Raw genomic sequence first — 24,049 nt, 5'->3', positions numbered from 1 at the left:
CAAAAGGCAACAGGCCCAAAGCTGAAGGCCCATACTGAAGCCCCCTCATTTACCAATTCATTGTGCACACCAGCCAGCTCCTTGCACTGGCTCGCTCTCCAATACTAAATGTAGGAGTGAGTGTCTATGCAAGATTAAATCTGGCAGCAGGTCACAAATACAAGTAATCAGATTTGGAGAAGGTTTGTAAAAACCTCAAACTAGTACTGAGGAACACAACACAGTCACTGCTGGAGCATGCTGCTTGCACCACAGCAACTCTCCATCCGTTTAGGACAAGAAGTGAAGAATGTTCTATTCCGGGGCGGGCAAACTTTTTGGCCTGAGGGCTGCATCGGGTTTTGGAAATTGTATGGAGGGACGGTTGGGGAGGCTGTGCCTCCCCAAACAGCCAGGCGTGGCCCGGCCCCGCCCAATCTGACCCCCCCCCTGCTTCTCGCCCCCTGACAGCACCCCCCGCCAGGACTCCTGCCTATCCAACCCTCCCAGTTCCCTGATGGACTCCCCAGGACCCCTGCCCCATCCAACCCTCCCAGTTCCCTGATGGACTCCCCAGGACCCCTGCCCCATCCAACCACCCCTTCTCCCTGTCCCATGACTGCCCCCGGAACCCGTGCCCGACTGCCCCCCACTGCCCCATCCAACCCTCCCTCTCCTTCCTGACTGCCCCCATTCAACCCCCCTGTTCCCCGCCCTCTGACCGCCCCGCCCCCTATCCACACCCCTGCCCCCAACCACCACCCCAAACTCCCCCGCTCCCTGCCCCTTTACCGTGCTGCCTGGATCAACGGTGGCTGGCGGCGCTAAAGCCGCGCCCCCCGGCTGAAGCCAGCCACGCACCGTGCAGCACAGAGCACCGGGTCAGGCCAGGCTCTGCAGCTGTGCTGCCCCAGGAGCTCGCAGACCTACCGCCCAGAGCATTGCGCCAGCGGCGGAGCGAGCTGAGGCTGCGGGGGACGGGGAATAGCAGGTGAGGGTCTGGGGGCCAGCCTCCCGGGCCAGGAGCTCAGGGGCTGGGCAGGAGGGTCCTGCGGGCCGGATGTGGCCTGCAGGCCGTAGTTTGCCCACCTCTGTTCTATCCCATTGATGCTGCAGGAGATATTTAGATAGGCAGAATGTACTTACCCCGTTGCAATGTGGCCTAGGCACTAGAAATAAATACCCCTGTACCTTTCAAAAGCATCTTGGGATCTTTAAGAACCACAATGGTCAGGAACTCTGTTCATCTCATCCCAAAGATACCCTCATCACCTAATATTACACCAATATAGAGGGCCGATCACCATGCTGGATTATTGGTTCAGTATGGACCCAGACCAAAAAAGCACTGCCTACTAACTCTCCACCACTAACTCTTTACAGCACTGATTTCCTTGACAGTATTTGGATGGCTCACCCTGCTTAGCTCGTGAGATTTGACAAGATAAAAGACAGTTACCTTTTCCGTAACTGGTGTTCTTCAAGATGTGTTCCTCATGTTCCTCTATTCCACAATAGGTGTGCGTGCTCGCCATGTGCACCAGTGCTGGAAGTTTTTGCCCTAGCAGTACCCCTAGGGGAACGCTCCAGCAACCCCTGGAGTGGCGCCTCCATGGCACAGTATAAGGGGCATTGCACGCTTCCCCCCACACCCTCAGTTCCTTCTTGCCAGACAACTCCAACAGAGGGGAAGGAGGGCAGGATGTGGAATAGACATGAGCAACACATCTCGAAGAACATCAGTTACAGAAAAGGTAACTGTCTTTTCTTCTGCAAGTGATTGTTCATGTGTATTCCACAATAGGTGATTCCAAGCTATATCTGTTGGAGGTGGGTAGGAGTTCACAAATTCTCGGGATGGAGCACAGCCCTGCCGAACCCGGCGTCCTTCCTGGTTTGGGAGACGATCGCATAGTGCGAAGTGAACGTGTGAACTGAAGACCACATAGCAGCCCTACAAATGTCCTGGGGACGTGGTCCAAAAAGGCAGCTGACAAGGCTTGTGCCCAAGTCGAGCGCCCCTTCACAATTGATGGCGGAGGGATTCCCGCCAGGTCATAACAGGTACAGATGCATGAAGTGATCCAGTTGGAGAGCTGCTGAGTGGAGATCAGCCAACCTTTCATGCGCTCGGCCGAGGCAATGAACAGTTGCGAGGACTTTCTGAACGGCTTAGTCCACTCCAGGTAGAAAGCTAGAGCCCGTCTCACATCCAGCGTGTGGAGGTGGCGCCCCTCACCGGACGCATGGGGCTTGGAGCAGAGGACCAGTAGAAAAATGTCCTGACCCATGTGATAGGTGGAGACCATCTTTGGGAGTGTAGCGGGATGGTTACCCGCTCCTGCCCTGAGGGGTTTAAAACAGCCCTGGAGGAGGGCTGTGGAAGGAAGCAGCCGCAGCTGGGCCGTGCCCTAATCAGGGCCCAGCTGGCCCTATAAAGGCTGGGAGCCAGGAGCAAGGACACAGTCTCTCTCTGCATTCAGAGAGAGAAGGGCCTGGCTGCAGGAAGCTAGAGACTGGGTACATGAGTGGAGCAGGGCTGGGGAAAGGTAGAGGAGCTGGGGAGCTCCAGCCTGGAAAGCCCCAGGCTGCGGCCTAACAGAAGGGCAGTCCAGGGGTAAGCCAAGGCTGCAGGTCCAAACCCAACCTTGCCAGTGATGAATAGGCTGATACTGTAGACTTCCCCAGTGCGTGGGGCTAGACAATGACTGCAGTAGCCTTATATTGAGGTGAGGTGGGAATAGTGGGTGGGGGTTCCCTGCGGAGGGGAGACCTTAAGACTGAGGAGTTACTGCTAGGGGGCAGCACCCCAGGTACAAGGGCACTGGGGTCCAGGGAGGGACACGGGGGCCAGAGGACAGGCGGACCACCGGCCTGCAGAGGGCGCTCCGGAGCTGGAATGAGCTAATTCCCGGAAGTCACCAGCAGGAGACGCCACAGGGGTGAGTCCACTCCTCTACAGGGAGGAACAAAGGGTGTGGGCGGAGCTGAACCTTATCCTTATGAAAAACCATGTACGGGGACTCGGAGGTCAGGACCCTGAGCTCAGAGACCTGCCTGGCCAATGTGATCGCAACCAGGAAGGCAACCTTCCCTGTGAGCATGTGGCTAGCGGCTCAAACAGGGGCCCTGTGAGACGGGTCAACACCCGGTTTAGGTCCCACTGCAGGACTGGGGGCCTAACATATGGGAAGAGACAATCCAACCCCTTAAGGAATCGGCCAGTCATAGCATGGGAGAATACCGTGTGGCCCTGCACCGGCGGATGGAAGGCCGATATGGCTGCCAGGTGCACCTTGGCTGACGAGGGCACCAAGATCGGGACGGCCACCAGGGAAACGTCCCACTCGTCCGCCCATTTGGAAAACCGAGACCACTTTGCCAAGTAGGCTCGGCATGTGGAGGACCGCCTGCTCTCTAGGAGGACACGCTGAACTCCTTCTGAGCATGTCCTTTCCTCCCTACCTAACCATTGAGCAGCCACACCGTGTGGTGGAGTACTGCTAGATTGGGGTGGAGGAGGAGGCCCTGGCCCTGGGAGAGCAGGTCCAGGTGGGACAACAATGGCCACGGCAGTGCGACCGCCAGGCCCGTGAGGGTTCCGTACCAATGCTGCCTGGGCCATGCCGGGGCAATCAGCAGGACCCGGCCCTTGTCCATCTTTATCTTTTCCAGGATCTTGCCAATCAGCGGGAATGGGAGAAAGGCATAGAGAAACTGGCCTGACCAGGACAGAAGAAAGGCATCGGAGATAGCGCCCCGTCCCAGCCTCCGCCAGAGCAGAACCGGGGACAGCGATGGTTCTGCCGAGTCGTGAACAGGTTCACCTGGGGAGTTCCCCACACATGGAAAAGTCTGTGCACCGCCTCTGGGTGGAGAGACCACTTGTGCTGAGAGGAGAATTCCTTGCTCAAGCAATCCGCCTGCGCATTCCAGGCACCCGGCAGATGGAAGACCTGTAGGAGATGTCGTGGGCTATACAAAAATCCCACAGCCTGCAGGCTTCGCAGCAGAGGATCAGGCCCCACCTTGCCTGTTGATGTAGAACAGCGGTTCTCAAACTTTTGTACAGGTGATCCCTTTTACATAGCAAGACTCTGAGTGTGACCCCCCTTATAAATTAAAAACACTTTTTTGTATATTTAACACCATTATAAATGCTGGAGGCAAAGCGGGGTGGAGGCTGACAACTCGCGACCCCCCATGTAATAACCTGGTGACCCCCTGAGGGGTCCCGACCCCCAGTTTAAGAACCCCGATGTAGAACATCGAGGCCGTGTTGTCCATAAGGACCATGACCACCCCGCCCTTCAGATGCAAGCGGAAGGCCATGCATGCCTGCCGTACTGCCCTGAGCTCCTTGACATTTATGTGGAGGCTCAGATCCCGAGCCGACCACAAACCTTGGGTCTGAACGTTCCCCACAAGGGCACCCGATCCCAGATCCGATGCGTCCAACACCAGCTCCGGCGACGGGTCCCTGCCCCTGAACAGGACCCCTTGGAGCATGTTTCTCGGGGAGGACCACCACCATAGGGAGGCGATCACTGGTTCGGGTACTGTGAGGACTTTATCTATCCTGTCTCTGGTCTGGGAGAACTCTGAGGCCAATCCGAGTCTGGCGTGATGGACCAAATACGTGCATGCCGAGATATGACCCAAGAGCTGGAGGCACACTCTGGCTGTTGTCACCAGAAACCTTGTGACCATGTCAATGAGCCCCTTCAGGGTCTCGAACCCTGTCCAGTGGGAGGGACGCTCTGGCCGACGAGGCGTCCAGGGCCGCCCCGATATACTCTATGCGTTGAACCGGGACTAACGTGGATTTGGTGTTGTTTACCAACAGGCCCAAAGTGGTGCACGTGGACCGAAGGAGCGCCACGTGATCCTGCACCTGCGACCAGGAGCTGCCCTTGACAAACCAGTCGTCCAGATAGGGGAAGATCTGGATCCCCGGCGCCTGAGGTAGACCGCTACAACCGACATACATTTCGTGAATAACCTGGGGGCAGTGGACAGGCCAAATGGGAGGACCACAAATTGGTAGCATTCCTGCCCCACCACAAAACAGAGAAAGCGTCTGTGCCCCTCGAATATACGAATGTGGAAGTACGCATCCTGCAGATCAAGAGCGGCGTATCAGTCCCCGGGATCCAGGGAGGCCAGGGAGACCATGCAGAACTTGTGCTTCACCATGTACTGGTTCAGGCCTCGCAGGTCCAAGATAGGCCTGAGCCCCTCTTTGGCCTTCGGGATAAGGAAATAGCGGGAGTAGTATCCCTTGCCTTTGAACTCCCCGGGTACTGCTTCCACCGCTCCTAGGCCCAGGAGCTGCCCCACCTCCTGCTCAATCAGAGCCTCGTGCGAGGGGTCCCCCAGGAGGGATGGGGACTGGGAGTGGTTGGGCGGGGAGGAAGTAAACTGGAGGGTGTAGCCCCAGGAGATGGTGTTGAGGACCCATTGGTCCAAGGTCTGCCGCGACCACTCCAGGAGGAAAGCACACAACCGATTGGAGAAGGGAAGCTTTATTGACGGTGGATCCCTGATGAGAACTGGCAGGGCGCCCCCGGGCATCCCGTCAAAACCGCCTTTTCCCCGCCTGCTTGCCCTTGGAGGACCCAGGTTGGGGGGCAGGCCGAGACTGCCTCTGTGGGCGCCTCTTATAGTCCTGTGACTTCTTACAAAAGGCCTTGTATTTTGGGTGGGTAGCCTGAGCAGGAGTCTGCTGTGGCTTGAACTCAGGTTTAGCCTGAGCCAGAACATAGAGACCCAGAGTCTGGAGAGTCGTGCGGGAGTCTTTCAGGCCATGCAGCTTTGTACCCGTTTGTTACACAAACAGAGCTTTGCCGTCAAACGGGAGGTCCTGCAGGGAGGTCTGCACCTCGCTGGACAGCCCAGAGAGCAGGAGCCATGACGCCCTTCTTATGGACACCCCGGAGACCATGGACTGTGCGGCCGTGTCCGCTGCATCCGAAGCTGCCTGCAGGGTTGCTGTGGCAGCCACTTTATCCTCCTCCACCAGTGCTTTGAACTCCTTCCTGTCACACTCATGGAGGGAGTCCTCGAACTTGGGCAGGGAGCCCCACAGATTGAACTCATACCAGCCCAGGAGAGCCTGAGGTTCGCCACCCGTAACTGGAAGCTCGAGGATGAATAAAGATTCCTTCCAAAAGGGTTCAGCCTCCGTGAATCTTTATTTTTCAGGGTAAGGCCTGGCCCTGCCGCTCCCTGTGGTTGACCGACTCAACCACCAGGGAGTTAGGAGCAGGATGGGTGTATAAGTACTCGTGTCCCTTGGCGGGTACAAAATACTTGCATTCTGCTCTCTGAGAGATGGGGCCAATGAGGCCGGTGTTTGCCACAGGGAATTTGAAATTTTTGCCACCCCTTCATGGAGAGGACCGCACATTAAACAGGAAGTCCGAGGGCTCCTCCATCTCCTCTGCTTGGAGGTGGAGGCTTGATGCCACCCTTTTTAAGAGTTCTTTGTGGGCCCTAAAGTCCTCCTGCGGGACGGAGGGAGGTGGGGCCGTAATTGCCTCATCCAGGGAGGGCGAGAAGGCCGGCGTGGTACTTTGAGTGTCCACCGGCACCAGCAGGTCCACCACCACAAGGATGTACGTCCCACCGACTCCTTCCTCGGAGGTCTGGAGAGGGAGGCCGATGGTCCTTCTGAGGCTCCAGCCACCAAGTGAGCCCCCACCAGGGGCTGCATCGGGGGCCATGGTGCCCACTGGTACCATTGGGCTGGCCACAGGGCCCGGTGCCACTGTACCTGCTGTGGCACCGGCAGAGCTGGTTGTTCAGCTTGGCTGGCCTGGCCCATCGATGGATGACTATGAAGGGAGGCCGGGCTGACATACGACCTGCCGCTGTCCCGGACCGGGAAGAGTGGCGGTGCTGGGAGCGATGCCGACCATGGGACTGTGATCCCAACGTGGAGGACCAGTACCGTCAGTAACAGCTGCTCTGTGATTGGCTCCGACAGGAAGACCCGCAATGGCGGGACGATGGCGATCGACACCCAGGGCTGCGGAGGCAGTGCCATGGCAGGGTCCTGGAGCAGGATGCCAAACGGGAAGGATGTTGACGACCATGCCGTGACCGGCTGCGATAACCCCTCCGAGACGAGGACCTTTGGCGACGTCTGCCTCGGTCCCGTCAGTGCTCACTGCTCAAGGCGGAGTGGTGTCGAGAGTCTCAGTCGGATGGAACCCAACCAGACAGTCTGGTGGGCGTCGAGGGCAATCCACGTGGACTTTGCCCTGAACGGTCCTGGGCAGCGAACAGCGTCAGGAACGTTCCCTCAACCAAGACCAGTACCGAGCCAGGGGTGACTGCGGAGATCCCAGCAGCGGCTTGCCTCTGGAGCGTGGGGCCGACATTGGCGGTGCTCCTGGTACCGTCATGGACATAACATCTTGGGCCGCCTGCAGGGCCTCCGGCGTGGAGGGCATCTGGACATCCGGGGAGGCCTGCTCCGAATGGACCGGGCTACTCCATTTGGCCAGTTGGGATCGAGGACTTTCCAACATGGGTCTAGCCTCTGTCCTGGGTTTACTCCGGAGCCATGGCGAAGAAGGCCTCTTTCTAGCCTTCTTGGTGTGCCCCATGGATGGGGACCGGTGCCGACTGGAGCCAGGTGCCCGGTGCCAACTCGGAGCAGTGCGCTGGAGCCAGGGTCAGCACCAACTCCATCAGAATAGCCTGGAGCCTAATGTCCCTTTCTCTCTTGGTCCGAGGCTTAAACGACTTGCAAATCTTGTAGCGATCACTGAGATGGGTTCCCCCAAACAGTGCAGACAGTCCACATGCGGATCATTCAGTGACACAGATCAGCTACAAGTGTCGCACGCCTTAAAACCCAGGGCGCGGGGCATGCCCCAGCCTGGGCGCTCTAACTAAACTAAACTAACTACAGGTACCATACACTGAACAAACAAGCAGTTTTGGGGCCGAACTATAGCAAAGCTGGAGCAGAGCAGTTCCGAAGCACTTCACTGGTGGCAAGAAGGAACTGAGGGTGGGGGGAGTTCACAGCGCCCCTTATACTGCGCCATGGAAGCACCACTCCAGGGGTCGCTGGGGCACTCCCCTAGAAGTACTGCTAGGGGGAAAACTTCCGGCACTGGTACATGTGGTGAGCACACATACCTATTGTGGAATACACATGAGCAATCACACGAAGAAGAACAGCTCAAGATATGGCTTACAGGCTAGCTAGTGTAGGTATTCATTGTACATGGTAAAGCACCACAAGGATTAATATAATTTTTAAGTATTTCAGTGCCTCTTAGCTTTTCATTAACTGTTTTTAAGGCAATTCTGGATGCAATGGGATCATCCAATATCTTTGGCATTGAGGGCTTTGATTTTTATAGCATTTCTGGCAGTGTATCATGGACTCTATTAGTGTCTTGCTTCAGTCTCTTCAGTGTCAGCATCATTAATACAATCAATACTGTTAACAAAATGGCACAGCTGGGGAAAAAAGACCTAAGCAAGCCCCTGAAGTATTATTATGACTATTCCCAGCCAGCATCCATTCTGTAATCTTGGGAATCAAGGGAAACTTGGAAATATAATAAAGTAATATATTCTGGAATAAGCAATGAATAATTTTGGCTTCCATTTTCCATCCCACCTGGGCTCCAGCTAATTCTTCCCATTCTCTTCTAACAAACATAGTTCCATTTATCATTTCCTGGGAAGTGTGCAGGTTTATCTCCATTGTTGTTGTAACCCACACATCTCCTGGGTGTGGTTTTTCTGCCCCATCTAGTGGCACTGAGACGAGAGAGTGAGTGTCCGCTCTATAGCCTTAGTTAATAGGCATATTGCGGTGGAGGTTCATGCACTAAGCTCCAGAGGTCCCAGGTTCAACCTCACCTGCTGACTACCAGAGTGATTGGTGTTACATTAACATCACTTGACCAAAAGCTTTTCTGCAACAGTTAGGTAACAACACAAAACCCAAAGTCAGAACTGCTAGGGAAGGGAAACACTGAATCCTTTATTGATCACAGGCCTAGATTATATCTATTAATGTGTTTAATGACCCTAAAATAAAAGTATTAAAAATTGTAAATGCTGGTAGATTTACATTTGTAAATTCCTAAACTACTTCTATTTCCTTCTCGTCTCACATTAGGGACTACAATTCCTAAATAAGTATGGGTCCAATATTAGCCACATAAATTATGTACCTATCTGGTTTAAAAATCTAGCCCTATATCTTCAGTTCAGTTTGGAAGAAATATTGGGGCAGGGCATCGGAGATTAGGGTTAGGGCTTCAGAATTTTATGTATTTTGCTTTACCAACATGCAGGGTACTATCCGGGACAGTACACTATTTTCCTGATACCAATGTATGATAACTGGAGGCACTGGCTTTTTTCAATTTTAACCACTGTACATAATGGTGCACACGTATTATGGAACTGAAGTAGTGACTCCCTCGCTAAGGCCCTGATCCTGCAATGTGAAACTTAGGGGGAAACCCCTGTACAGATGAAGTCCTCAATGAGGCTCTGAGTGGGCAAGAGGATTTGCCCGTGCAGATCAGATTGGAAGGTTGGGCATAAGAGTTTTGACTCAATTCTAGACTTTGTAAAAAGATCTCTGCAGATGGCTGCATCATATGCTTTGTGCTGGGCCACAGGAGAATTTGTCTGGGAAGCCTGAGGTTAAACTGGCTTCTTCTGAATTACTAGGCTCTGAATATAGATGACCAATTTGTCAACAACCAGAAAACTGTAACATCTTTTTGTCCATTCATAGCAGCCACCTTGGCTAACTTCAGAGCAGGAGGGGAAGATAATTTTAGCTGCTGAAAAGTGGATAGATTGAAGAAGTGGGGGGGAAAGTCAGAGAGGCCAGAGAAGGGGTGCTGGTGACAGTGGTCCAGGTGAGGTAGAGCCATGAAGTGATATATTTGGCTAAGAATTATAAGTGTTTGTGTTCAGCATCTTTATCGTACCTCACTTCCTCCCGTGGCAGCGTTACTGCAGCACGCTTGTCCACACGTTTCCTTCTAGCTGAGGGAACACGAGGACTTGCATCTACTGTTCCAACAAGTAAAAAAGAAAATTAGACCTCACGGTTAGAGTCTGTGAATAAGCATGCTGGTCACTAGGGCCACTTCCATTAAAACTGCATTCAGTCCGGTGGTTTGGTTATGTCACAAAGGTATCCATTGGTCAACATCTGACTCCCTGGCTCATGCTGGTTATTATGGAGGCCAGAACAGTTTCTTCTTGAAATGGAAGTTACAGAAAACACTATCATACAATTTTTAAAAAATCCTAAGTAATGTTCAGTATCCTACTCCATATTTTGGATATCCCTCATTGTGAGTCCATAAAACATCTTAAAGACTAGGGTCATCTGCTGGAATTCAGTGAAATGAGAAGTATGTGACACCCACAGATAAATATATTGTGGATTTTCACTGCTCCCTAAGAACAAGAGCGGGGCTTGTCTCAGATTTTTAAATTAAAATGTTTTAAGATAAGAACTTCAAAGGTTGGCAATATATCCCCAGTCTACATATGGGGAAACTGAGGTACAGAAAGGTTAACAGATGTTCAAGGCCAGAAAGAACCATTATGATTATTATGACCTCCTGCATAACACAAACTATAGAATTTCAGGTTGTGTGAATTGCAGAAGGTAACAATCCCACATTAAAATTCACTTATCATATTTTAGGTAATCTCTAGAGGCAGGTGTATCTTGTGCTTGAAACACAGGTATCAGGGAGAGATGCAGGTTCTATGCCTGGCACTGCCACCGATTTGAGCAAGACCTTGAGCAAATCACTTAACCCCAGTGTACTTAGGTGTGTCCCTAGCTATAAAAGGAGAATGGCATGCACTTACTCTAGAAGGGCAGTGGGATTTTGTAAAGCACCAGGATCCCTGGATGAAAGGCATTATAGAGGAACAAATTCATCATTAGGGGCTATAGTTTAATCCCACAGCATAGGAACCCACAAGTGTAAATCCCCATACACCATTATACAACATTTACAGGGACTGGAGGCTTAGCTTGAACTCACATTTCCTGGATTTCCGAAGTTCTTCTCTATCCCATTCTCTCTCTTTCAAGATAACACACTCACGAAGCCGGTCACTAATGTACTCTAGCAACTCCCTGCGCGCATTGAAAATCTCCCGTTCCGGTGGCAATAATGCATGGTATGGAGTATGTGCTATCTTCTTATCCTGCAACACACAATTCATACACAATAAGAGGTAGGGAATAGACATCTAACATGGCAAACATGTGCTTCCATATTATTCTCAGCAGGAAGTAAACCTGACTAGATGAAGGGATGCCCAACACGGACCATATCAGCCCTCCTAAATACTAAGTAGCAGTTTCAACCTATGCCAAGGGACAGAATCCCCTCTCCTCTCCGAACACCTGCCATTTTTACACAACACAGTGGAGCAAGCTGGAACATAACATTTTAAAACAATCACATTTAATATTTTGACCAATTTTTTTAGCTGCTACTCTTTTGATTGGGCAGGACTCCCCCAGAGGAAGAGAGGCAGACCAGTGCTCTGAGGTACAGAAACTCCTCTGTCTTAGGTGCCTGACTGCTGTATTTTTTTCACCAGATTTGGGGTCAGGAAGCAATTTTCCCCTGGGTTTTTGGTTTGTTTGTTTTTTGCCTTCCTCTGCGACATGGGGTATGGATTGTGCACTAGGATCCTGCGGACGTGTTTTACCACAACAATTCCCTACCACTGCAGGGGCCCTTTGGTGGCATCTTAATCTGTCCTGATGACTAAAAAGCTTTAGTTTAACTGAAGTCATCAGGCTCAACATAGGTGAAATTTAATGCCCTATGATATGCAGGAGGTCAGGCTAGATGATCTAATAGTCTCTTCTGGTCTTAAGTGCTATGAAACTATGATGACCCAAGCCAGCAATGTTTCTAAACAGAAATTATCTCAAAGATTTCCAGGAAGCATCAGCAGCTCTTTATAGCAAATAAGTCCAGAGAAAGCAGAATTTCTGAATCTGGCAAATAATTAAGCACACTTTAGGTTAAGTTTCCTTTCATAGAATCACAGGGTTGGAAGGGACCTCAGGAGGTCATCTAGTCTAAGCCCCTGCTCAAAGCAGGACCAATCCCCAACTAAATCCCCAAATCCCTAAATGGCACCCTCAAGGATTGAACTCACGACCCTGGGTTTAGCAGGCCAATGCTCAAACCACTGAGCTATCCCTCCCCCCTTTCATAAATTTTAATATATTTTAACAGTTAATCCATTGTGCTAGATTCTTCTAAAGTTCAACCAGTCAATAAGTTGCCTACAGTCATAATTTATAACCATCTATAACACCTTTTACTGATGTGCTGCTCACCATCAATAATATATACTACTCATGTCTGTAACATGCTTATAACATCTATCAATCATTCATTAACTCTTTATAAACCACCTATAAATGGAATCTTAATATAAAGTGTGACCAAATCATTTCTCTCCCATCGCAGAACTACCAGGACTTTTTAGACCTCTATCACCCTTATAGGGGTTAAAGTTTAGTGGCGAATGGAATGAGTCTCAAGACAACTGGACAAAAGAGAGTCTGCTGGTGCTTTTAGCATCTACCCCGACAAAGTGACAGGTGCAGAACTAGAAAATCTGCTTGTCTCTATTTGTGGATCTGAAGAACATGATTAAAATTAACATTAATTTTAAATTCTAGTGGTCAAAGAGATACCTGAAAGTATTTATAATATGCATAGTCTACTACAGTTCCCACTGCAGTTCTCCTCCCTTGGCTAAGAATAATTGGCATCAACATATCTGCACCAGCCTCAATTAGTTTATCAATCTGGAGAAAGAAAAACAAAAACAAAATTGAAAAACATTATAAAAGGCAGGACCTTCAACCAAATTGTGACCTCCTGTTATAATTAAACTGAAAGGGCTGATCAGCTTACCCTGGTCTCTACTTGTGCAAATGCAACTCTATAAGAACACAACTGAGTACATGCTTTCTTCACATAAAGCACTGGGTGTGCAGGTGAAAGGCTCGAATGATGAATTTTCACATGTCCAGAAAGGTTTTGCATGTGAAAAATTCCAACATCCATGTAGGCAATCATGGCCCTGATTTTCAGGGGTATCAATCTCACCCAATCCCCACTTCTGTTCAGGCATCTATGGAAATACTTTTTAATTCTCATTGTTTATCTGTAATCCTCAATGTTACAATATAATTATTTCAGGCAGAACCCACAGTAAAATATATACGTTTCCAGACATGCTGATCAGGGCTATACCAAGAATATGGCTTGCATTAATCTCGTATGCAAGGGACTCAGGACAGCCCACAATTCATCTCCATTTTTATTGCCCACCATATCCTGCTTGTGATATGAAAACTAGCGGCTGTAAAAATGATTATGGTGTCAAACAATTCTGATTGCAAGAGGGGCAGACATCAGAAAGGTGGAATTCCTGCTAGAGAACAAGGAATAAGAAATACAGTGAATGGTACACAGAATTCTACTTATGTAGTTGCAGATTTTTGTTGAGTTTCAAAAGTGTCAGCGAGGATGAGTCACTTCTCAAATTCTTGTTTTATTTGGTTAGCTTCCCATTGTTTTCTCCCTCCACCTTAGGAAGCACAAAAAAACAATCATCAAAGAACAAAACTAACCTCCTTCCCTAAGGCCTTGTCTACATTAGGAATTTGCTCCAAGCAGTGATTTCCACCACTTGATTTTACCTCTGCTTGAACTGGCATAAGCTCAACTAGCGCAGATTGTAGCTGTCTTTCCCCAACTCTGGGATTGCACTGGCTATGCTTTTGGCTAGAACTGGGGAAAATCCCTGAGGTAGATAAGGCCTAACACTCTCCTGGACCTTGTCCACACTGAGAAAATGCATCCAGTCAACTAACATGATTTTAGTGACAGTGTTAAACACAATTTTCACCTTAGCATGACCAGGACAGCTGCATTTAAAAATATGATAGTTACTTGCAGTGAACCCTGGATGTGGGAGGGGACCCAAGGTTAACCACAATCACCTACCATATTTCAAACATGACTTGCCCCTCTATACAGTAGGCAAGTTACTCCATGCTAGTTAAAACATGTTAACATGTTTTCCAACACAGTTCATTTTCCCAGCACAGAATCAGATACAGAAACAAAAGGAATTGGCAATTGAATCACTGAGTTACTAAGAAAAAAAAACCTGCATCACTGAAGGTTACTAGGAGAGACAACTGAATCACACAGAAGAAACAGAATTCAAAACACCTGCTGAAAAAGTTAATTGGAAAACTAAAGTCAAAAACAACATGTTTTCTTACCAATAAAATCCTGTTTGCTATGGTCCTCTTCTGTTCATATGTAGTGTTGACAGTAGCACAAAGGGCACTACCTATACCATTGCTTAATGGAAGATTGGGGTCAGCTCCATACGCTAAGAGTTCCGTCACTGCCTGCAAACAGGCATAGATAAATATGAGAAATCAATGAATGATGATGAAATCAATGAATGATGACAGTTTTACAGCAGGACTATGAGATCCAAAATGTACAATAGCTGTATCAATACATTACAGTGTTTAAAATAATATACCTGGAATGCACACTAGTATTTTTCAGTAACCTAAAGGCATAAAGTAATAACATCTAAATATTGGTCTATTAGAATAATTTTTGCACTTTCTTTGTATTGCTTTTTTAGCACGATAAAAATCATAGATCCATACTGAACAGCCATGTGTCAACTGCTTCATCGTGTAGTGTTAAAAAAGTCATCTGCTGTTATGCTTTTCTAAAATACAAAGCCTGTGCACTACGAGAAAAACAGAACGACACAGCCTCTACATTTGTGGCCTGTTGGGCCATTACTGCACCAGACAGATTCATAAAACTCCATGACTTAGATTTCAGATGTTTCAAACATGAGACTGAATTCTGTTATTTTCACCCAAACAGTAGCCGTTATTAGCCCAGAACAGAAGCCAAAGGAGTCTAGCAGACCCCTTCTATTCAACTATTTTCTCTTTAGTGATCAGTGCAAGACTCCCACAAACCCATTCTCTGACAATCAAAGGTGTCTTGAGAAAAGCCTGGGTCAGACTCTCTGTCCATGAGCTTTGGTACACTGCATGGACTGAGAGACCAGGGATACTATACCTTGAGCTGAATGAGGCCAGTTAATCAAGCATGATTTTTGCTGAGTTCATGTTATCTATCACTTAGCACCTCCCTCTCTGTCTTCTAAGTGGTTATAAATACAGCTTTATCAATTGGCCTAGCAGTGTATTGTAATTAACCTTGTTGCTCCATAATTCCCTGGATCACCTGATTTCTTTTTATTTAAAGAGGGGAATTATGATAGATAATAAATAAAATAATAATATAAAGTAATAATAAATGGTCCTTTGTGTCCACAAAGAGCTTCACCAATGTCAATGGGGCTCCATGCAAGCACAGGAATCTGTTCACCCAAAGCCAACTGCATGACTGAGGCCTAGGTTAGTTCTTTTCTAATCTTCTGGGATCTCAGCTGTTCTCCTTGGATTCTCAAACAAACTTGAGATTCTCCTTGGATTCTCAAACAAACACTTCATAAATCAGTGTCTCCAATGCTACTTTCCCTCCCTGAGAACTCAACTACATTGTACAGAGTAGTACTGCATTTGGATTTACATTTACTAGGCTAACAAGTAAAGAAAAACACTGACCACATGCAATGTGGGTGAGTGAATACTGCTATTATTAATGTATTCAGCACTGTAGATTAACCGGTTGTAAAGCACTGTGCACAATGTGCCAAAAAAATGGAGTCTAGATCCAAGAGCTATCTAGGTCATTACATGATCCTTACAACCACAGCATCATAGCTAACAATCTAGCACCAAGTGGACTCAGTACAATATTAGCCAAGACAATCATTACAGTATAAACAAGTGCTATATAGACAATATGTGGCCATTCTACTTGGAAATAGCTAAAGGATGCTAACAAAGTCAAATACTTTTCAGTTGTTTCCTTTGCATTGCTTTGTGCATTTAATTAAAAAAAAATTCAAGCCAGGCAAAGCAATCTTCTTCAGATGAGAATTTCCTACATTGTGCTTCAGGACTTACTTTAGCCCTTCTTATATTAAGAAAATCAAGAGATCTCTATAAGACAGTAAAACCCAAACTCATTCCTTTCATGAAGTTATTCAAAACTTTATATTAAAATCTAAAAACCTTCCCTTTTCGTTTTATTGCCACTAACAGTTTCTTTTGTTAAGCAAGAAAATAAGGAGAAACAACCCCATCAGTATACACCTCCTGGAGCAACTGTGGAATTTTTTAAGTATTGCCCTATTGTCTTTATTAAATGCAAAATTAATACATGTGCACTTTAAGGAGAGCAGATTTTAGTAGTACTAGTGCGATACTTACAAAATCACAATTAGACCTCCAGTGAATCTGCTAGACTGAATTCTGGAGGCACAAAAGTCCCACAGCATGGGCAATTATAATTGAATGTGTGTATTCTTAAAATCCCAGATTCAAACACACACTAATGGGAGCAGATGAGGAGGTGGGAGGATCCAGGTCAAGAGGAATCATCTTCTATACAGTGGCTGAAATGTTCTCTCTTAAGCAGTTCTTAAAAGTGCTTATTTCCAAGGCAATTAATGCCTGCATAGTGCATCTATATGGAAATTTTATAAAGGGCATGCTCAGTACAACATTTTCAGATGTTAGTAGTTTTGATCATTTCAAACCAAACTGTTTTAAATAGGAACTACATTATTGGATCAGACCAGTGAGCCATCTATTCCAATGTCAAGTCTCTGATAGTGGCCAGCATTAGATGCGTCAGAAGGTACAAGTAGTAACTTGGTGGACAGTTACAGAATGTTTGTAGAGGAAGATTCTTCCTAATCCCATCAGTTAGTGCTTGACTTAAACCCAAAAGTATGATGGTTTATGTTCTTTGTAATATTTTCAGGGTATCCTACAGTGTAAGTGGATGTTCTCAAGATCCATATAAATGGATATTCCTTTTTGAATCCTGCTAACCTCTTAGCCACCAATCCATAAAGAGAAATCCCCATTTAATACAGTGGAAAACTCAGGTTATGTCCATAGGTTTGAAAGAAAAGTAAATTTAGATACTTTCATTGGAAATAAACATGGGTCACTCCAACAAACAAGCCAGGGAAGGAACCAAAGCAAAAATTAATCAAGTAAATAATGAAAAAAGGAATTAAATGATGCTCACCAAGTCATTCCCACTGGCAATTGCCAGGGAAAGGGGTGAATGGCCACTCCACAAGGTGTTAGGATTTGCCTTATGAGTTAAGAGGAGGTGGACAACATCTCTGACATGCTGGGTGGGGGGGGGAAAGGTAGAATTAGATCATAAAAAAAGAAAATCAAGACATTAAGCTTACGAAAAACAACAGCATTAAACACCTGCTATAAACACATACACATATTACTGTCAGGGTATACCCCCCCCCCAAATCTGAACTCTGGGGTATAGATGTGGGGGCCAACATGAAAGACCCTCTTAGTTTATCTTCTACCAGTTTAGGTTAAAACTCTTCCGAGGCACAGTTTTCTGCCTTGGACAGATATCGCTGCCACCACCAAGTGATTTTCACAAATATTCAGGGAAGGGTCACTTGGAATCCCTATCCCCTCAAAATATCCCCCCAAGCCTCTTCACCCCCTTTCCTGGGGAGGCTTGAAAATAAAATACCAACCAGTTGCCTTAGCAATGTGAGCACAGACCAACCCCTTGTCTAAGGACTTTGGAATCAAAGGATTCTTTTAAAAAAGGTCAACTTTATTAGAAAAAAGCAACAGAGGGTCCTGTGGCACCTTTAAGACTAACAGAAGTATTGGGAGCATAAGCTTTCGTGGGTAAGAACCAAAGAAACATCTGAAAACTCAGGCTTTAGGGATTAAACACCAAAAATAACTTTCTTGGGGTTCAGCTTAAAAGTTACAAGCAAAACAAAAGTACCTGGGGTTAGCACAGAGTAATCCACACACCAAAACAACCAAAAAGTTTCCTAATCACATCTGTCTTAACTTTTCCTGTGCTACTTACATATCTGGGGTTCCAAATGAGGAGCTTCTAGGTATGATGCTGATGATTTCCCATACCTGACTTAAAGCTTACAGCTTGTTGCTGCCTTCCCTTCTCTCCAAACCGCAAGACAAAGAATCCCCCCCCACACACACACACACAGCAGTTTTTCCAATTTGAAAGGGTACAGCCTCCCTATTGGTTCCCTGGTCAGGTGCCAACTCAGGTTAAGCTTCTTTTAACCCTTTACAGTTAAGGCAATTAGGGTACAGCTGCTAAGGAGGATTCTATAGCTACTGACTGGCTGGGTGTCCATAAAAGGGAGCTACCCCCCTCATTTATCTCAATTACATAGAAAAAAACATTGAAAAAAGAACATTATTAAGGTTGCTTCTTTAACCCTCAAAAGTTGAGAATTGCCAAAATTAAGGTTGTGTGTGCAACCTTAACTGGGCCCCCTTGTGCATACACATTAAAATTCAGTCTTTATTTATATGACCATATACTATTTTTATCATAGGATCCCAGCCTCATTCAGTGCACATAATGGACACGTGGTAGAGATGAATTAGGGTTATGTAGTGAAGGAGACTGTTGTCTGTAAGACCCCTGCCTCTTTTGTTGCAGAAATTGGAAGGTGTGTAGTGAAGGAGGCAGAGGATTGCAAGAAGAGAGAGAAGGGTCTCAAAATTAAGGCAGCTGAATGCTGCCCTGGAGAACTTGATTCTACCCGTCTCTGCCACAAGGTTCCTATGTGATGCTGGGCAAGTGATGTAACCCTAACTTTTCACAGGTGGTCACTAAGTGAGTATTCTTCATTTTTCAGTGCCTGACTTGAGAGCATGGGGTCTATTTGCAGAAGTGCTGAGCACTCAAAGCTGCAAATGGAAGTCAACAAATGGAGCTGTCCTTTCCACATAGGGAGTGCTGTATAAACCTAAGTGCTCTGAGAAATCAGGTTCTAGTCATCTCAAATTGGGCACCCAAAATTAATGGATACTTTTGACTTTAATCTCTCTGGTGGCTCAGTTCCCCATTTCTAAAATGGGGATAATACCCCTCATCTCACAGGGGTGTTGTGAAACTAACTTCATTAATGTTTGTGAAGCACTCAAATATTATAGTGATAAGCGCCACAGAAAATCCCATGAGGAAATTAATACTTCAGTCATCACAGCGGGGTTTGAAGACTGTACACTAAGTAAGGCCTGGAGCCATAGACTGAATGAGGAGAAAAAGTACTGAATAGCAACTCGCTAAGTAAATATTGTCCATTCTGTACACTCAATGAAGGAGGGGTCCTGTGGAAAAAACAGAATGTGATCGTGTAATTAAAGACTGGTTGCACAGGCAACCTTAATTCTGGCATTTCCTAACTTTTGAGTGCTTGAGAATGCAACATTAATAATGGCATTTTAATTATCTTCTGTGTGTGTAATTCCCTAGCTTTTTAATAAAGCACAATGGTAACAGAAATTCTGTCCTGTGGCTGCAGAGGGACCCCCACATGCATCAGCAGCAAAGTTGGAGCCGTTAGATCCACCACACAGACCACTGCCACTTGAGCTAATGGAGTAACTACTGATAGCAGCAGGAAATCGTAATCCTCTATGTGGACCAGCACTACACGAGCATGGGACACTTTACAAGCGGGTTTTCTAAATATTTGGTGAGGTTCAGGGATCTTGGTTCCATCCCGGGCTCCAGAGGGGAGTGTGCTCTCTAGTGGGCATAGGTCCTTCTGCCCATTCCCACCAAGCATGACCCTTTCTGCCCCATCCCCTCCAACCTGTCCCCGTCCTGTCTCTTTGCCCCAGTATTCTCATTCCAATCCCAGACTCCTTCCCCAGCAAGTCTTAGTCTCACTGTTCTGATCTCCCTGACCCAGTCTTCCCTTCATTCCTTGCACAGCATTCTCAGTTCTCCCCTCAATCCCCAGGCGCCTCATTTCACCTGTCTCTCCCCACTCCCCTGGTCTCTAGGCACTCCCAGTCAAATTTCTAAGAATGGGATTGCTAGAGCTTTTCAAAGAAAAACATCGCCAGAATTTTTTAACATGGGCAAAACCCACTTATTTTTCCCTAGCCTCATTCTCAGAAAAACATGAACCATTTTGGCTGAAATAGTCACTCAGCATGGAAAATTTCCGCATAAATAGTTAAAGTATGGCAAAGTTATAAGCATCTTAAGACAGGGTCTTATGATGGGAAATGTTGGGCAACCTTAGTAAAAGGCAGTGCTACCAGCCCCACCTGCAAAATAGATACACACACAAGCACACACATATACACGAAAAAACCTAACAGCCCCCAATTTCAATCACATTTTCCAGAATAGTTCCCCACGCAGCCAAGAATTTATAACCTATACCAAGGAATCTCGTGCTACAATATAAATCCTTGAATGCAGGAGTTGACAGTGTAAATGCAAAAGGGAGTTCTACAATAGAGGTTAGTTATACAAGAATGGTAACTTTTAAATACTCAAAAGCTTCAAAACAACTTTAGGAAAAAAACAGATTGAAATTCCTGGAAACTAAGATCTACAGTAATTAAAATTCTTAATTATGTATGATTTTGAGAGAGGATTGAGAGGTAAGGTTGGCTTATTAACTTTTTATTTGTATGTAAAAGCAACCATAAAAAACCTGCCAGGTAAGAAATGCATGTCAGCAAAGCAATCAACTCCTGAAAGGACATAATGTATTGAACGTAAGGCATCCTGGCATAGTAAATGGGACTTTTTCACATTTGCTAAATTGCATAGGGCCAGTCATCAAATGTAATTAAAAGGAAGATAATAGAAACCTTACACCATTTCTGCTTAGAGTCTGCTTTAAGGCAAGGCATTAAAAAGAGGTTGAAAGTCAAAGAATGAAGCTACGTGAAAGAATCCCAATATGTAGAACCACAAGATCAAAGCAGCAGGATAGAATATCAGAGGAAGAAAACGGGATATAGTAAGTGACAATGGCTTGATTTTTGGGGAAGGCAGGATTGAGGGAGGGTGTTAATTAAAAACTTGTTTACTGTATTGGAGCTCTGATAAATTTTAGTGCTAGACAGACCAAAAAAATAAACCAAGCAGAGTTTAAAAGACCCTCAGTCAATCTACCAGGCTAAACACTGCCATTGATTCAAGTCATGTCTACAAGCACCTCACACAAAACAAGTATTAAAATAACGTCTCTCCCTCAAAGTGTTCACAATGCGGAATTTGGCCATGACGGAAGGAAAAGAACAAACAAAAAGGGGCTGGATCAGGAAGGGTAGTTCTATAAACCACATGGTACAGTAGTTCAGTTAGAGCACGTATGCATCATAATAGAGGTTTCACTCCCACCTGTTCATGCTCTCTGTATGTGTGTATATATATCTCCTCAATATATGTTCCATTCTATATGCATCCGAAGAAGTGGGCTGTAGTCCACGAAAGCTTATGCTCTAATAAATTTGTTAGTCTCTAAGGTGCCACAAGTACTCCTGTTCTTTCATCATAATAGAGGGGTTTCAACTTACTCGTTTAGTTCATTTCTTGCTGGGCCACCAGAGCAGCTGGTAGTTGGCCACCCATAGCTAAAATCCCCAGAGCAGCCAAGATCACACAAACTAACGGATCAGACCCTTCCCATAAAAGAGATGAGAGTTTTATTTCTTACATAGAAGCCACATGAAATCAGATCCTACAGAGGATTCCCCAGGAAGGTACGATATGTCATTTGAGGATTGGGAATTATGTGTATTCTACAGGAGCAAAACCACAACCTAGAGGAGGGACATTCCTACAGTTCCATTGTGCTCCTACCTTGGGGTTATCCTCTCTCTCACAGGCAATATGCAAAGGAGTCCTCCCACCTTCCTCTGGGACAATACCAGAAGATGAGTAGTATTCGCTAGGAGGTCCAGTTTCATTATTAAGTTTCATGGCAATAATAACTGGTGATTCGGCAGGCTCATTCTGAATGTAAAGGTCAGAAGAAACAGATACACACGCTTTCAGTATTGCTTAGAGATAAGCTAATAGAAAATATATTGGTCCTGGAATCCACTGGTCTGGACATTATCTACTAGTCTGGATTTGCTCATTACACCACAGTAGACACAACATAAGCACTCCCCCCATTCCTTCCCATTTCCTTCTTTAGATTCAGGCTCCATCTGCTGGACTGCTGTAGCACTACATCCTGAAAAACATAAAACCCACTGTAGGCCAAGTAGCATTAAGATACCTTTCATTCTAACAGCTACAAACATTGATACACACAGCGGAGAAAACTAACACAAGTAATACAACTGACACTTGTATTACTAACCCTGAGAGTAGAGAATTGGAACTTTAGATAACTCAGGCGTAATCCTTTATGAAAGCCACCTATGAGAAATCAGTGGTCTCTGGCAGACATTTGGAGCACAGCTAAACTGAGATCTACTTCCTAAGTGAATAAATTCTCCCAGTGCTTTTGTACACACTGCTTATGGAAGCTTGAGATTTTAATAGAAGGTTAACTAGTTCCTGACAGTATCCATGTTGCTGGTGACTTAGACTCTATGGTTCCAGGCTATAAAACCAGTGTGTGAAGTTCAGGATGACTGAAGGGGTCCAGCTGCAGCAGAGTACTGGAAAAACTGGATGCTTTCAAGGTTTGTAGACTATAATCGCTATGAGCCAAGGGAACTGCAGTCTGGTTAGAATTACAAATGTTCTGTCTAGTCCTATTTCCCTCAAACCATTTTGGCAATTAGAGGAGATGGGGAAGCTTTACATGAGTACATCTGCCCACAAATATAGGTATTTTCTGAGCTCATGGATTCCATTGACAAGAATAAAATAATGGTACCTTCTTGCTTTCAAATTGCAAAAAAATCTAGATATGTGTCAACCAAGCCACACAACCATGGCCTAGGCATACGTTGCTCTAGTAGACAGGTCCTGCTTCCACAGGAGTGAAGAAATTCTGGTGGCCTTAAGGTACAGAGCTGTGCCCAATGCTCCTACTTGCCGGTGTGCATATATCACCACTGTCCATTTGACCTCTCCATGTGGAATATGAAGATGCTGCTGGGAAATGTTTGAAGAAGGACTTCAGTGACAATACCATCAGCTTTGGAGGCACTGTCAGTACTCAGTTTTTGTCCTCTGGTCAGGAAGAAGAATGGATGGATTTAGGGGTGCTGCATTGCACTGGGTTTGTATGTGCTCAATGCTACTATGAGTAAATACTGCAGACACTTGGAGGCAAGGAGCTGAGTAGAAGGATTAAACCTGTAATTTTAGAAGTGAGAATAATGGGAGTGTTACCAGTTGAGGTATCTTAAAAAATCAGCTCAGAGATTAATAAATGCAAAGATGATACAAGGTGTTTTTTGTATTTTTGGTTAATTAGAAATCAGGTTAGCACAGGTTACTGGACTATGTAGAAAGGAGTTTCCTTTAAGTAAGTTTTCAGCAGCAAGTCATCCAGGTAACACTGGTGTGAATGTACTCTTTCTTCATCTGGCCTATCAAGATCATATCGGAGTGGGGAGCATTATAGGATGATATTCCAAATCACATAGACATGAATGGACAACTGCTTCCTCTTAACTGGACAGGAAAATGGTGGCAACCACATCTCATGGGAAAGGATAAGATTCTTGAAATCTACTAAGAACAATGTGGAATATTTTCTCTTCCAAATCTCCATTCCGTTACAGATATAGACTGAACAAGGATAGAACCTACCCATCTTCTATGGATTGTCCGCAACCCAAGAAGACACATGGATCAGGTTCCAGAGATGGCACTGGGATTATGGCTCCTGTGATACAAGGAATGTATTTCTTTATTTTTACTATAACTTCAGTAACTGAGAGGCTAGAAGGAAAAGAAGCAAATTCTCTAAGGTGCTCCTTTTTGTCCTATAGTTAGAATGCTCCTGTCTAGATGGATTTCCCAGAGGAGAAGGGGAAATGTTCAGGTTTCTACTTGCTCTTAAGGAT

At 46.2% G+C, this 24,049-nt stretch overlaps 1 protein-coding gene across 2 annotated transcripts in view; it reads right to left on the bottom strand.

Annotated features, from left to right (window-relative positions):
* ANKMY1 (ankyrin repeat and MYND domain containing 1) overlaps positions 1-24,049 on the bottom strand; it is a 59,244-nt gene that overhangs the window by 8,140 nt on the left and 27,055 nt on the right. For both annotated transcript variants that reach the window (XM_034782258.1, XM_034782259.1), the window contains exons 10-15: positions 21,876-22,028; positions 17,256-17,363; positions 14,330-14,461; positions 12,725-12,838; positions 11,040-11,205; positions 9,960-10,044 (exon numbers count right to left, since the gene is read on the bottom strand). In XM_034782258.1, the coding sequence (XP_034638149.1) occupies positions 9,960-10,044; positions 11,040-11,205; positions 12,725-12,838; positions 14,330-14,461; positions 17,256-17,363; positions 21,876-22,028 (758 nt within the window). The remainder of the gene's footprint in view (positions 1-9,959; positions 10,045-11,039; positions 11,206-12,724; positions 12,839-14,329; positions 14,462-17,255; positions 17,364-21,875; positions 22,029-24,049) is intronic.

This window comes from Trachemys scripta, chromosome 9, assembly GCF_013100865.1.
Source record: "Trachemys scripta elegans isolate TJP31775 chromosome 9, CAS_Tse_1.0, whole genome shotgun sequence".
NCBI classification, from domain to species: domain Eukaryota; kingdom Metazoa; phylum Chordata; order Testudines; family Emydidae; genus Trachemys; species Trachemys scripta.
The sequence above is the reverse complement of the archived record's forward strand: the minus strand, read 5'-3'. Positions and strand labels throughout refer to the sequence as shown.